The sequence below is a fragment of the Martes martes genome (assembly GCF_963455335.1).
Source record: "Martes martes genome assembly, chromosome: X".
NCBI classification, from domain to species: Eukaryota; Metazoa; Chordata; class Mammalia; order Carnivora; family Mustelidae; genus Martes; species Martes martes.
In genome coordinates, this window is record NC_137897.1 from 56140289 (window position 1) to 56155851 (window position 15563).

Here is a 15563-nt window from a genome sequence, read left to right on the forward strand (position 1 = left end):
AGAAACTGTAAAGTTCTTAGTAAATATAAACTGCTGGTGACATGTACTGAGGTCATTAAATATTTTCAAGTTTCTTTGTTATATATGATATTCTATAAATGTGATACAGTATTAACCTCATTTTATAGCTGAGACTGAGGTCAGTTGCAAAACTTAGATGGAGACTTGGTATTATTGAGCCTTTTCCTTGGGCCTGGAAGTATATACCCATGCTGGCTGCCTGTGCTGGTGAAGGCAGCCCTGGGCTTCTGATGGACTTTCTCCTGCGTATTTAACATTTTTATATTCTACAACTGAAATCAAGAGTGGAAATCCTCTCTGTTTTCTTCCTTGCTTGTTTTTTTAAAAAATGTCTAATCTCTGGATTGCATTTTATTTTTAAGATTTTTAAAAAAATTTATTTATTTGACAGATCACAAGCAGGCAGAGAGGCAGGCAGAGAAGGAGGGAGGGGGAAGCAGACTCCCTGCTGAGCAGAGAGCCCAACGTGGGGTTCGATCCCCCGAGCTGAAGGCAGAGGCTTTAACCCACTGAGCCACCCAGGCGCCCCGCATTTTATTTTTAATGTGTCATTTCCATTCAGGTTCTTTTGTCCGATGGCTTCTGGTTGAAAGGTGTCTAACAGTCCTGTTACGACAACAGTTCTGCGCCTGCCTCGTATGTATTATGTAAAGTGAACGTTAGGCTGCCCATTTACCTCTGACACATTGATACTTTTCCCTTTTGCAGCTGAAATGTGGGGCTTGTGGTGCCATTGGGCACATGAGGACAAACAAATTCTGCCCGCTCTACTATCAGACAAATGCTCCACCTTCCAACCCTGTTGCCATGACAGAGGAGCAGGAGGAGGAGTTGGAAAAGACAGTCATTCATAATGATAATGAAGAACTTATCAAGGTTGAAGGGACCAAGATTGTCCTGGGGAAACAGCTAATTGAGAGGTAAGGGATAGCAGGCGGGAAGTGCTGTGGGGAGATCCGTTGGAGGTTGATGCTAGCAAAGGGTGGCAGGGGTGGATGTGATACGTACTGTGAAGTGGAACTCAGAGCACGGGGACTGGGATGGATTTTCCTCAGTAACTGTTGCCAGTAGTGACAATTACGGTCTTTTGTCGTGAAGCACTCCTCAGGCTTTCCCACTTGCCTTGGGGCATGTGACCTAACTTTTCTGGATCTCAGTTTCCTTATTTTAACCAAATAAAACCACCCTTACCAGGGTAGTTATGAGGATAAAATGGCAGACTGTATGAACATATAGTACCATGCCTGGCATATCATAGGTGCTCTTCCTGTCCTACTTCCTGGCACTCCTTACACTTGTCGAGTCCCTCATCTCTGAGTGTTCCGATAATGGACCATCCCAGAAAGACTAAGGAGACGTACACTGTGCTTATCCCTGTCTCTTGTTCTCAGAGAATTTAAGAGATAATCAAGTGGAGAAGTTTTTAAATTAAAAGACTTTTCCCTGACTTTTGAGTTTGAAAACTGCAAACCTACAGAAAAGTTGAAAGGTTAATACAGTATATTATTCCTCTAAAGTCACCAACTTAACATTCGTCACATTTGTTTTGTCTTTATATGTCTGAAACTTTTTTTTTTTTTTTGGCTGAACTATTTGGAAATAAGTTGCGGGCATCTTGATGTTTCCCTCAGAAGTTCTTGACCACACATTGTCTAAAAGTCGGGATATAACAACATGATACTACCATTACATCTAAGAAAATTAGCATCAGTTCAGTAGTATTTAACATTTGGTTCTTATTTAAATTTCTCCGGTTTTCTCAGTGTCCTTTATGGCCTGCCCCACTCCCAATTCAGGGTCCAATCCCTGTTCAAACATTAAGTATTTTGAGTGTCTTTAAATCTAGAACTGTTCTCTCCACCTATTTTGGTTTTCATGGCATTGACTTTTTGGAAGAATTCAGGCCATTTGTCTCCTAAAATATCCGATATTTCTGGATTTGTCTGATTGTTTTCTCATTGATTATGTTTAGATTAAATGTCTTTGGCAAGATTACTACATAGGTGATATTAATGTACTTACTACACCACATCAAGAAGCACATAATGTCAGGTTTTTTCACTGTTTTGATCATCTTGTTTAAGTGGTGATCCCAGAACCCTCTATAATAAAGGTATGTTGTTCCCTTTGTAATTAGCATGTGGGTGAATATCCTGTTCCCTAACAGTCTTTCTCTCAGTAGTTGTAGCATCCATTGATGATCATTGCCTAACTCCGTTGTTACATCGGGGATTGCAAAATAGCGGTTTTTCTAATTATAGCACTCTTTCTACATTAACTGTTATTCTATAAAGAAGAGCTTTCCTTTCCTTTCTGTTTGAGTATTTCTGTGGATTCTGAAATTCTTCCTTTTGTGAACTTAATGTAATATAATTTATTAACACCATTTGTAATTGTGATGCCCCTATTGTCTTACATTTGACCTCTTAAAGCCAGATCCTGTGTCCTTTTGAAACAATCCTGTAAATCTTCGAGAACGTCTTTGCTTTCTGACACAAGATGTTCTAGGCTGTCCTTGAAATTTTCTTGTTTGAGACCTAGAATCAGCCATTTCTTCAAGGAGCCCTGGTTCCTTTTATCGGGGAATGGCATTTAGAACCAAGACCTAGGTGTTAGATATGCTCATTGCCACTGAGATGTCATTGCTTCTAGGCTTTTAGTGGATAGAACTAGGAAATAAACACATATTGTAAATCACATACCAAAACCTTCCTATCAAAACCTCCAGTTCAAATCATATCTACAGATTGTTCCTCCTCTTCCCCCATTCATATCTGCATCCTTTCTCTGGTTCCCAGCATTAATATGTTGATTCATTTGCTCTGTCTGTACATCTGTTATGTACAAAATAGTTTGAGAATTATTATACCACTACCACTAACAACAAACCCATAAAGTAGATTCAAGGTGTTTTCTGTCATTTGTTGTCCTTAGACTATATGCCACTGCAGTAGTACAGTCAGGGTATTATGTGCAAAATATATTTGAATTCTCTTTTGTGTGTAACTTTTAGTCAATTTGATACATACTTTTGTTTCTTACTGAGGTAAAATTGATAGATACCATTGTGTAAGCTTCAGAGGTACAGTATTATGTATTGGTATTTATATACATTACAAAGCGATCACCACTGTAAGTCTAATTACCACCCATCACCAGATAGTTTGTTTTTGCTTCTCTTAAGTTTGGGGCTCTTTTTTCCATTCTTGATTTAATTTATCAATATCCATAATAGCCATTATATTTTGAGGCACATTAGAAAAGGAAAATCTAGTGTCTTGATCCCATACAATGGAAAGGAAGAAGGTGAATGGCCTTTTAATGAACTGAGGGAAACTTAGACTATTTTTTTTTCAAGCCAGTTTTTCTTTCTTCCTTGTTTCTCTTGTAAGTTTAGCCTCCTAGCCCTTGAACCCTAAGATAGAATGTTGGAGCTGGAAGCGTTCTTGAAATTCCTTTAGCCTAGTTCCCTTATCTTCCAAATAGGAAACTGAGGTTGTGGCTTGCCTAGTTCTTTATTAATTTGGAGATCCTGTGAGGCCGTGCCTGATCTGAGCCTGAGAGTGTGGATATCTGGCCTTTGGTTTGGCTTTTTCCTCCCCAGGCTCATGCTCAGGTACTTTGGACTTCTTCATTGTGTTGCTTTTTTTCTGGGGTCTAGAGATAGGGACTGCATGCTATGAAAGTGTTCTTGATTACAGTGCAGATGAGGTTCGCAGAAAATCTCTGGTTCTCAAGTTCCCTAAACAGCAGCTTCCTCCAAAGAAGAAACGGCGAGTTGGAACCACTGTTCACTGTGACTACTTAAACGTGAGTATCGGGCGCCTGGGTGGCTCAGTGGGTTAAACCCTCTGCCTTCGGCTCAGGTCATGATCCCAGAGTCCTGGGATCGAGCTGCATATCGGGCTCTCTGCTCAGCAGGGAGCCTGCTTCCTCCTCTCGCTCTCTCTGTCTGCCTCTCTGCTTACTTGTGCTCTCTGTCTGTCAAATAAATAAATAAAATCTTAAAAAAAAACCAAACACATGAGTATCTGCATTGCTTCTTTCTGACCAGATGGGGTTCTCATTGGTTCCTCCAACCCTTTGTCCCATGGCTCTGGCACAGCCTTAGATTCTCCCTTTGGCCTTGCCCTGAAAATTATGTGTACTGTTCATTACAAGATTCCTAAGCTATAGCTAGAAAACATCGTTTGTTTGTTTTTCTTATCTAAAGAAGCACTCTGATTTCTTGTTTCTTCTTAGAGACCTCACAAGTCCATCCACCGGCGCCGGACAGACCCAATGGTGACATTGTCCTCCATTTTGGAGTCTATCATCAATGACATGAGAGATCTTCCAAATGTGAGTTCATCGCATTCATGTCTACAGTAGGAATGGCAAAGCCCTTTGTTCCATCTGTGATTTCAGATAGAGGGTGGTAGAGTACTCGTAGGTATGTGGAACTCCTGATTCTTTGGGATGTAGTTTTTTGGGTTTGTTTTATTTATTTATTTTGAATAGTTTAGTAGACGAAACAGACCTACCTGCTTCATCTAGAAAGATTCCTTTGAGAGTTGGTGGCCAGGTAGACAGATAAGATTCAAGAGAGTCTTCAGGAGTTGGCTCTGACAAGTGTTCTTTGCTCATGGATAGTGCTGTCTCTTGTTTGCACAGACCTACCCTTTCCATACTCCAGTCAATGCAAAGGTTGTAAAGGACTACTACAAAATCATCACTCGACCAATGGACTTACAAACCCTCCGTGAAAATGTGCGCAAACGCCTCTACCCGTCTCGGGAAGAGTTCAGAGAGCATTTGGAGCTAATCGTGAAAAATAGTGCAACCTATAATGGTAAGAATCACCTTTCAGATCCTTATTTGTCTCATTAGTCCCAAATTCAGACAAGATTGGACTGACTGGAAGGATTTACAGTGTATGCATTTTGGGCTTACGAAAATCAGATAGTGCACATTTCTGTCATTTAAGGTTGCTTCTTTTTAGTCCCACTTTTTAATGTATCCTTTGGAGAATTCGGAGTCTGTCTGTTGAAATGAAACAGTTGCAGGGAGATTAGTGGGAGGAAGAAGTGGGCCTGATCAAATAGAAGGAAGAGACAGTGTGGATGGAACCTATGCAGAGTGTGAGCCTGTGACCATGTTGGCTGTGTGTGAATCTTTGATTTGATCTATAGATTTGTTATAGGGGCTCTTACATGTTCACTTTGCTCCAAATCTGCAAGGGAGAAAGAAATCTGCTTTCTGTGTCTTAAAAGGGGAAACAGTACAGCTTCTGCATGTCAGGGATCAAGGTTTCTGATCTCCAATTGTATCCTTGAGCAGATTCATGTGTAAGTGTTGGGTTGAAGGGTATGGATAGAGAATGAATCCCATCCCTGCCACGTACTGATTAAGTTACCCTGGACAAGTTCTTAGACAGGTTACCGTAGACAGCCTCTCACAGCCTCCTCAGTTTTGTCATCTGTAAATGTGACAATACCTAGATTCTGAGACCTTTTATAAGCAAGCCTGACCCATTTATCTAGTCTCCTGTCCAATGTCTGACTCCCATACCTACTAGAGACTTCTGCCAGATTCAACATTATATTTCACTAAATATCTTATGCCATTTCTTCATGCACCTTGCACAGTCTTTGCCCTGTCTGGAATGCCCTTAGTTCCCACTGAAAAGTGGGAACATGCCCTATGAATTTCCATTCATATTTCCAGACCAATTCATATCATCTCTCCATGAAGACTTACTGCCCAGAATACCCATTAATTTTCTGTCGTTCTCGACACAGTTAACCCAACTTCTATGACTCTTAACTGTGTTGTATGTAATTATTTATGTGTCTGAATCTTCTATCACTTTGCGACTCCTGGAGAGACTATGTCTTATTCCTCTTTGTATTTTCAGGGCCTAGCAGAGTGCTAGACACACAGAAGGGAAGAACACATTTGTTAGGTCCAACTGTCATTCATATTACAAGGATAAATACTTAACAGTCAGACTGGGGGGCGCCTGGGTGGCTCAGTCGTTAAGTGGCTGCCTTCAGCTCAGGTCATGATCCCGCGGTCCTAAGATCGAGCCCTGCATCCGGCTCGCTCGGTTGGGAGCCTGCTTCTTCCTCTCCTACTCCTCCTGCTTATATTCCCTCTCTCTCTCTGTCAAAAAAATTAAATAAAATCTTTTTAAAAAAAAAAAAGATTGGAAGAGGAATGAGAAGGTGTTAAGAGTCCACTTTGAAAGTACAGAGTTGGGGTACCTGTGGGTCACTTCGGTGGAGATGTTAGCACAAAATTTAAAATCTAGGTTCTGACCTTGTCACAGTCTTATATCCCCCTCTAGCCGAGTCCTCTTTCTTCCTCATATCTGTTGCTGGTAATAGCAGTAGTAGCAGTACTGCCAGTGGCTCCAAGCATTTTACTTGCATTATTTTCTTTATTTCACCCTGAGAAATCTCTGAAGTGGGTACTGTTATAATCCTCATTTGACAAATGAACAGATAAGCCTGTAGTATTTTAATAACTCGACTAAGGTGGTCACACTGCTAAAAAGCAGCAGAGATGGGAATCCGTTCTCACCTCATGACCCTGAAGCTGTCTTCTGCAGAAGTACTGGCTAGCCACCTCCTACTGGTTGGATCAAGGGGCCACATTCCAGAAATACCTGTTTATGTAAACAGCTTCATCGAGGTATAATTCACATACTGCACAATTCACACATTCAGAGTGGGCAGTTTCAATGCGTATTACCCATGTGGTAATGTGTGTTGGTACTTCTTTCCTTTTTACTCTCACATAATGTTCTGCTGTATAGATATACCCCATTTTAAAAATGCGTTCATCGGTTTATAGACATCTGCGTTATTTGTGCTACTTTTTGGTTAGTACAGCCAAATAATACAAGTAATGCTGCTGTGAACATTTGTGTGTAGCTTTTGTGTGGACGTTTGTTTTCATTTCTCTTGGATATAGACCTAGGGGTGGAGTTGCTGGTAACACACGGTATATGCCTAACTTTTTTGAGAGACAGTCAAATTGTTTTCCAGAGCAACTGCAGCATTTTTAATCCTATCAGCAGTGTGTTAAGGATTCTAATTTCTCCACATCCTTGTCAACACTTGTGTTACTGTCCATCTTTTTTATTCTAGCCATCTTGGTGGATGTGGTTTTGATCTACATGTCCCTGGTGTTCCACAGAATGGTGTTGAGCATCTTTTTCCCCCAGTTTTACTGAGATAGAATTGATATACAGCACCATATAAGTTTAAGGGGTACAGCATAATGGTTTGGCTTACCGTAGTGTGAAATGATTACCGCAGTAATTTTAGTAAGCCTCTGTCATCTCAGACATAATAAGAAAAAAAACCTTTTCTTCTTCTGATGAAAAGTCTTAGGATTAACTCTCAGTAGCTTTACTATCATCCAGCAGTGTTAACTGTGGTCCTCCTACTGTACAAATACTCACTTCTCTTAAAATTGCAAGTTTCTACCTTGTGACCACCTCACTCCAGTTTCCCCCTGCGTCTGGTAACCCCAAGTCCAATCTCTTTTTCTACGAGTTTGTTTTGTTTTGTTTTTGTTTTTTTAAAGATTTTATTAATTTATTTGACAGAGAGAAATCACAAGCAGGCAGAGAGAGAGGGGGAAGCAGGCTCCCTGTTGAGCAGAGAACCCGATGTGGAGCTCGATCCCAAGATCTTGACCCGAGCCGAAGGCAGAGGCTCAACCCACTGAGCCACCCAGGCACTCTTGTTTTGTTTTGTTTTTTAAGATTCTACACATAAGTGAGATCATCTGTTTTTGTTTTTGTTTTTAAATATTTATTTATTTATTTGACGGGGAGAGAGAGAGAGAGAGAGAGAGATAAGTAGGCAGAGAGGCAGGCAGAGGGAGAGGGGGAAGCAGGCTCCTCACCGAGCAGAGAGCCCGATGTGGGGCTCGATCTCAGGACCCTGAGACCATGATCTGAGCCAAAGGCAGAGGTTTAACCCACTGAGACACCTGGACGGCCCAGTCATACGGTTTTTGTCTTTGATGTTGAACACCTTTGCATGTGCTTAGAAGTCTCTTGAACTCCAGTGTATTTGGCACTCTTGACCACTTGATGCTCCTCGATACTCTCTTCTTTCTTTTCTAGGAGTACTTTCTCTAATTATTTCCGATCTTTTTCATTCTCATGACTTCAGCTACCATGTGTCCACTGATACCATTATCTCCAGTCCATACCTCTCTTCGGAGCTCCATACTCAAGTTTCCAGTTGCCTGCCAGACATGTCCATGTTTCAGTGCCCTACTGGCAACTGTTGATCTGGTTGCTTTATTTAGACTGATGATAGTACCATCCATCTGACTGTACAAACTAGAAATCGTTAGTTCCACCCACTCTTCCCCACATTCATAGATCACTAAATCCCGTAAATAAGTAAGTAAGTAAGCAAAGTAAGTCCCCTCTACAGCTTGCTGGAGCACATCCCCTTCCTTTTAATTTCGGTTGCTGCTCTTAGTTGAAGCCCTTGTCATTTCGTGTTTGACCCCTTGCAACAGCTTCTGAATTTTCCCTTTGCTGCTTGCCTTAATTCTTGACACTGTTGGTAGGGTAATTTTTTCTAGAACACAAATTTGAAAAAATTTGCGAGCATAAAATCCTTAGTGGCTTTCTGTCACCTATGAGACCTTTATAATGTGGCCCCTCCTGCCTTTCCAAGTTCTATTTCCTGTTTCTCCTCCACACATACCTGTGTTGCAGTTGTACAAAACTACTTACGGTGCCTCATGTTTCTGTTAACTTGCTTATTTTGTATCTTTGTATACTTTTTCTTCCCTCTGGAATGTCTTTCTACTGTATTGCCTACCTGATGGACCTCTACCCTTCATTAATGACACTACTCAAAGGTCAGTCACAGCAAGCCTTCCTTGCTTCCCAGTATGCAGATTTAATTGTTGTAAAAATAGCTTACAACATGTTTCGTATGCAACCCTACCATATTTCATAGCAACCAGTGTATCCCTGTATTTGCACTATACTCAGTTTTTTAAAACTTCATTATGGAAATTGTTAGGTATGTACAGAGGTACAGTAAACCTCAGCACACCTATTCACCTGGTTCAACAATTACCCTCATGGCCGATTCTTGCTTATTGTTCAGTCTGTTTTTCCAGACATATCATTTCATCCATAAATACTGCAAGCACTCATACTCTGTCTTGGCAGTGATATATTTTCATGTCATTTTCTTTGATTGACCCAAGAGCTATGTCTTATTTTCTCCTTATTCTCACCATTGAGTACATCACAGACCATCATTAATCATTCATTGACTGAATAAACAAATGAATGCTAAATTAATTAGTTGCAAATAGAGTTGAGGTTTGGGATCTGGGGAACACTTACATGGATGAATAGAGGAAGATGGTCAAGCAGAGGTTACTGAAAGGAAGTAGAATTACTGTCTAGATGAAAATGTTTTAACTATCCCTATAATGAGCTTAAATTAGGGCAGCCATAAGTGAAGGCTGTAAGAAAGAGTTTAAGGATTTTCTGAAGCTCCTATTAATGGATTTCAAGGAAACTAAATAGTCTGAGATGGGATGGAGAATCTTTTATGACAAAGGCTTTGGAATAGCCATATGTTGGGAGTACCTCACAAACCATGAGTTGTGTAAACAAAAATTGCAATCACAGATCTTATATGCTAAGTGTGTAAAGATTATAAATCATGCCTTCATCTCCTAAGCCATCCTTAAACAAAATGTCATTCCCCGTCCATAGTATTACTACTTTCAAGGTATTAAAGGTAGCAGTATCAATAGTAGTACTGCCGGACATGTATAAATAAGGAAGAGAGTTAAAATTAGTTTTTTCATCCATATTATATATCTGCCATGTGTTAGCACTGAAAAATGGAGTTAAAACTGGTATATCTGTCTGATCTAGCAGCCAGGCTGGTGCCTGACACTTATTAGGTGTTTAAGTAAATGTGTTAAAAGTCTAGAGAGGTATTGGCAGCTCTCGTCTCCCATTTTTAATGGTCTCATCTCTTATTGTTCCTCTGTAAATTTAGGTCCAAAGCACTCACTGACCCAGATCTCTCAATCTATGCTGGATCTCTGTGATGAAAAACTCAAAGAGGTAAGATGCTTAAAATGAAAGAAAGGCAGGGGCGACTGGCTGGCTCAGTTGGAAGAATACGCAACTCTTAATCCCGGGTCATGAGTTTGAGCCCCATATTGGATGTAGAAATTACTTGTGAATAAATAAAATGAGAAAGAGGCATGAAATTTGAGGGGGGCTGGTAGCAGGGTTGAGGAAGGAGAGAATGTAACAGAAGGAAGAGTAGAGAAATATAGGAGTAGCAGATCTTTAGTGTGTTAGAGGCTGGAAGGGACCTTAGAAATCTCATAATCCAATTCCTTCTTTTGTAAATGGAAAAACTAACATCCATAGAAGAAAATTGCTTGCCCTGGACATCATGGTTATTAAGTAGTGTGGCTAGGACTGAAATCTAGAACCTACATAACTTTAGAAAGGGCCAAGGAAAGTGAATTCCCAAGAAGTCACCTAGAGCTAAGAGACTGTTTTGGCAGAGAGGAATTCTAATTTTTAAAATTTTTAATTAAATTTAATTAAAAATGTTAATTTTTACAAGATTTACTTTATAGAGGGAGTCAGGAGAGGGACAAGAATCTTAAGCAGGCTCCATGTCCAGCATAGAGCCTGACACGGGGCTGGATCTCACAACCCTGAGATCATGACCTGAACTGATACCAAGAGTCAGACGCTTAACCAACTGAGCCACCAATGTGCCCCTAAAAGATTTTGTATATTCCATTTTCTTTTTCTTTTAAGATTTTATTTATTCATTTATTTGCAGTGGGGGGGGGCGGGGAACAGAGGGAGAGGGACAAGCAGACTCTGTGCCGAGCAGGGAGCCTCACATGGGGCTTGATCCCAGGACCCTGAGATCATGACCTGAGCCAAAAGCAGATGCTTAACTGGCTGAGCCACCCAGGCGCCCCTGAAACAAATTTATTGGGTTAGATTCCCTTATGTAAAAGTCACTAATCAACAATATGTTCAGTGTTTTTAGCAATAGTTTATAGCAAAAACAGTGTTATATTAAAACCTAACTTGGTGAAAATGTTTTTATTCTGAGACCTAAGTTATCAGTTTCCAGGGATGTATATTTTTGGTGATCTACAAAAATAGAAGATAGAATACCTAAACGAGTGGCTGGTACATCCCTTTGGATCCTTTAACTAGAATATCATTTCTCATTTCGACTTTCTGCCTACAGCTGAAGTTGAGAATTCAAAGTTAGGCTTTTCTGGGCAAGGGCAATAGACAACTGAACCATAAATTATCCATAAGTTTCTGCAGTGATTACACCTCAGGGAAACCTCTTTTTCCTTTGCTTTGTTTCATATCAGAAAGAAGATAAATTGGCTCGTTTAGAGAAAGCTATTAACCCCTTGCTGGATGATGATGACCAAGTAGCATTTTCTTTCATCCTGGACAACATTGTCACCCAGAAAATGATGGCAGTTCCAGATGTAAGTAGTCTCTGTGCTAAATATTGTGAAGATAGCAAGGGAAAGGACAGTAGGATGTGCGTGTGTTGGGGAGTCTGGAGGGTAGTGTTTGTAAATTCAGACTGGCATATAATTTTAAAAACTGACCTTTTTGCCGTATGACTGCTTGATCATTAAAATCAGAGGCCAGGAACCCGTGGATATAGAGAGATTTCTTTGTTCCTGTTGTTGAAAGCTCCTGAATATCCCTGGAAAGAAATTAGGATGACAGCTAATGGGAGGCTTTGGATTGAGAGGTGCTTCTTGACAGATGGCAGTTTATTTAATCATCCATTGTTTGTTGTCTTTTTAATCTATTTTTGTCTTTTACAACTTTATGGCATGGCTACCATGTTGACTGTATGTATCCGTTTTTGGTAATGATTCTCTCTTAGGAATGCTGGACTGAATTTCCTTTTGTGTTCTAGGCATATGTTATATATGTGTTAATGCTATAAAATTTCTGGATGCGACTGGGGTATAAGAAGTTTTAATTGTGAGAATAGAGCAGGGGTTCTTCCTTAAAGGAATCCATGAACCCCTTAAGTTATAGACAAAATTTTGTGTGATTATGTGTCTCTGGGAAAAGGGTTTTATAGCTTTTTTGGGGAACCTTAGGAATATCTGTGACTCAACGAAGGTTAAGAATCTCCAGTATAAAGAATGGTTTCCATTTAATTTCTCGTGCTTTCTGTTTTATAGTCTTGGCCATTTCATCACCCAGTTAATAAGAAGTTTGTTCCAGATTATTACAAAGTGATCGTCAGTCCAATGGATTTAGAGACTATACGTAAGGTGAGTGATTTGATCTAAAATGTCTTTTTGGAAGCCAGTAGATTTGTACATATATCTGAGTCCCCTGATTCTTTTAATCACAGAATATCTCCAAGCACAAGTACCAGAGTCGGGAGAGCTTTCTAGATGATGTCAACCTTATTCTGGCCAACAGTGTTAAGTATAATGGTGGGTATTTCTGCTTTTCTTTTACTTTCCATCATTCTATTCATCCAGTGTTAGTTAGCATCATTAAAATTTGATTGCATGAAGTATCCTTGAACAGTACTCTGCTTTTTTTTTTAAAGTGGACACATATTTTAGTGTGTTTTGTAAATTTTGCTAATAATTTTTAATGATAAAAAAGCAATGTGCATTTATTTTCTTATACTTTAGAAAGCACAGAAAAATGAGAAGAGAAATATCAAATGGATATTGCTTTGGGCTTTGAGCCAACACCGCTTCCTATGAGATGTGAAAATTCACCTGTCCTCCAGGCCTTAGATGGAGCTTAAGGGAATGTGTGACTATAGACCAGAGTGAGCTTCCTCAGAGCATGGACTTTTGGTCAGTGCACAAAGCGATAATATATGCCAAGCTAGTTACTTAACTTCTGTGCTGACTACTTAATCTACTGGTGGGAAAGACAGTCACTCTACCCACAAAATTCACAGTCCAGCTGATGGAGGGAGACTGTTAAATACAGCTTGACAAGCAAGGGCTGTATTAGAAGGATGTACAAAGTGCACTAGAGGAGATAAAGGAGCACCTTCCCCTAAAGGTTAGGGAAGGCTTCATAAATAAGCTAATAAAGATGGGTTTTGGATGACTCACTTGTTGAGTAAACATTGAGCACCTAATACATGCTGGCTCTGATAAATGCTACAAATATAAAATCAACGTAGATGATTTCTGCCCCCAGATTGGTTGTAGTTTATTTGGGGAAACAGAAAAGAAAATTTACAGAAGTATTATGCTAGATGTACATGCAGAGTGCCAGAGGGGACACAGAGACAGGCTGTTTAAATCAAATCAAATTGAAATTAGAGGAAACTTTCTGTAAGAGAGTTATCTTAAGCTGAATTCTAAAGGATCGGTGGGGGGAGTTACTAGGCAAAGAACGTGGAGGAGAAAACATTCTAGGCAGAGAACAGCGAGCAGTATATAAAGATACAGAGGCCTGAAATTATATTATAGGCTTAAGAAACAAGTTATTGGGGTTGCAGTTATGTGTCTATGTTGGTGAATGACTCGTTACATGTAGAAGTCTCTAGGAGTCAAATCCTAGAGACCCTTGTGTGTGCTCTGTGTCATGTTTAAGAGATTTTACTTTATCCTAAGTGGAAAGACAACTGAGGCATTCAGCAGTGAAATGGTGATCTCATATAATTCCTTAAGCAAAACAGAAGAGAGAGCTAATGTGCTATGGTGAGTGCTGTGAATTGTGTAAGACTGATGAATCCCAGACCTGTACCCCTAGCAAATAATACATTATATGTTAATAAAAGAAAAAAAGAAGCGGGAGGTAAGGGCATTCGAGAGAATTGCCTAGCATACCGAGGTCTCAACTAAAAAATCCATGTGAGTGTGGCTGTACGTTTGCTAGATAGAAGAGACAGAGAATTTGGAGGGAGGTGGTGAAGGAAGGGACAGCCAGAAAGACAGATGAGGAAGTGGGCATCGAGAAGAGAATGTTTAATGCCATGGAGGAATGAAAGAACAGCGCACTTCAGAGAACGATACTTGGCTAGAACTTATATATATCGTTAAGGAAAGGTGGTAAGAGATGAGCCTTCCATTTTTCTTCATCCAAGGTGGTTTAAAAGATTCTGCTTTCTCCCTTGTGCTCTCCTTACTGCTCATCTGAAATTAGAGAGTGGAAGTGTCCTCTGTCAGGTCAGTTATATCTCCATTATTGTCTCCTGAAAAACACCTAAAGCTGTAGCCAGAATACTGGTAAAAGAAGTGTTGGGAGGCTCACAGATGTCTGAAAATGATTGTAACAAGTGATAAAGCAAGAGTGTTACAGAAAGCCTGCTTGGCCTTGGTGATGGCTGGCGTAAGATATAAGGCAGAGTAAAAGGAGCTAATATAAGGCAACGAGAAAAACCCAGAAGATGCTAAGGGGAAAATGAGCAAAGGGCAGACAGGCAAATCACAGAAGACCGAAATTAAATAGCTAATGAACATGAGTAAATATTCAGTTGTACCCAGTAATCAAAGAAATGCAAATTAAATATGTATCTTTTCCCCACCTATTAGATGAACTCAATTTTTCTTTTTTTTTTTAATTTTTATTTATTTTTATTTGACAGACAGAGATCACAAGTAGGCAGAGAGGAAGGCAGAGAGAGAGGAGGAAGCAGGCTCCCCGCTGAGCAGAGAGCCCGATGCGGGGCTCGATCCCAGGACCCTGCGATCACGACCCGAGCTGAAGGCAGAGGCTTTAACCCACTGAGCGACTCGGGTGCCCCACTCAATTTTTCTTTTTAATGGAAGTATTGAATGCTTGTGAGGCAGGTGCTGTCACATATTGCTGTTGGCATTATAAACTTGTAAGACATTTCTGGAAAGCTCTTTGGCAGCATTGAGAGACTTAAAAATAGTTAAGTGAACAGACTTTATAATGAAGTAGGCTTGAATTTGAATATTGGCCCCACCACTTAATAGCAGGGTGACTTTGGGCAAGTAACTTAGCCTTTGCTTTCCTGTCTGTAAAATGGGAAAAATAACAGTACCCTCCTCAGTGCTGTTGGGAGTATTAAGTAAAATAAGGCACGTAAGTGTTTAATGTACGTGTATATGTACATGGTATATACAACATGGTAGACTAATCTGCCTTAATCAAGAGATGTGGACAGATACTCATGATAGTGTTATTTATATTAATGAGAAATAACCTGAATGGTTAATGTAGGGGGAATGATCAGTTATTGTGCCATCTGTATGATGGATTATTATATAAAGATTGAGTGCTCTTTTTAAAAAAAATTTAATGACAAAAGTATTCACAATGTTAAGTGAGAAAAGCAGAACACAAAACTTACTTCATCTCCGTTACACTTTTTTTAAAAAGCTACATATGCATAGAAAAAACTAGAAAGAAACACATCAGTGTGATAATAAAATTGTGGTTTTTTCTGAGATGTAGAGTTAGGATTTTCTTTGTTTTCATCTTTTGCATGTTTTCCAAGTTTCCTACTAGTATGAAAGGC

General features: G+C 39.8%; 1 protein-coding gene across 4 annotated transcripts in view; it reads left to right on the forward strand.

Moving 5' to 3' along the window:
- The window catches only part of TAF1 (TATA-box binding protein associated factor 1), a 75732-nt gene that overhangs the window by 24858 nt on the left and 35311 nt on the right, over positions 1-15563 (forward strand). For all 4 annotated transcript variants that reach the window (XM_080831194.1, XM_080831195.1, XM_080831196.1 and 1 more), the window contains exons 25-32: positions 730-941; positions 3723-3831; positions 4264-4362; positions 4675-4852; positions 10068-10135; positions 11434-11556; positions 12277-12369; positions 12453-12537. In XM_080831194.1, coding sequence (XP_080687320.1) covers positions 730-941; positions 3723-3831; positions 4264-4362; positions 4675-4852; positions 10068-10135; positions 11434-11556; positions 12277-12369; positions 12453-12537 — 967 coding nt within the window. The remainder of the gene's footprint in view (positions 1-729; positions 942-3722; positions 3832-4263; positions 4363-4674; positions 4853-10067; positions 10136-11433; positions 11557-12276; positions 12370-12452; positions 12538-15563) is intronic.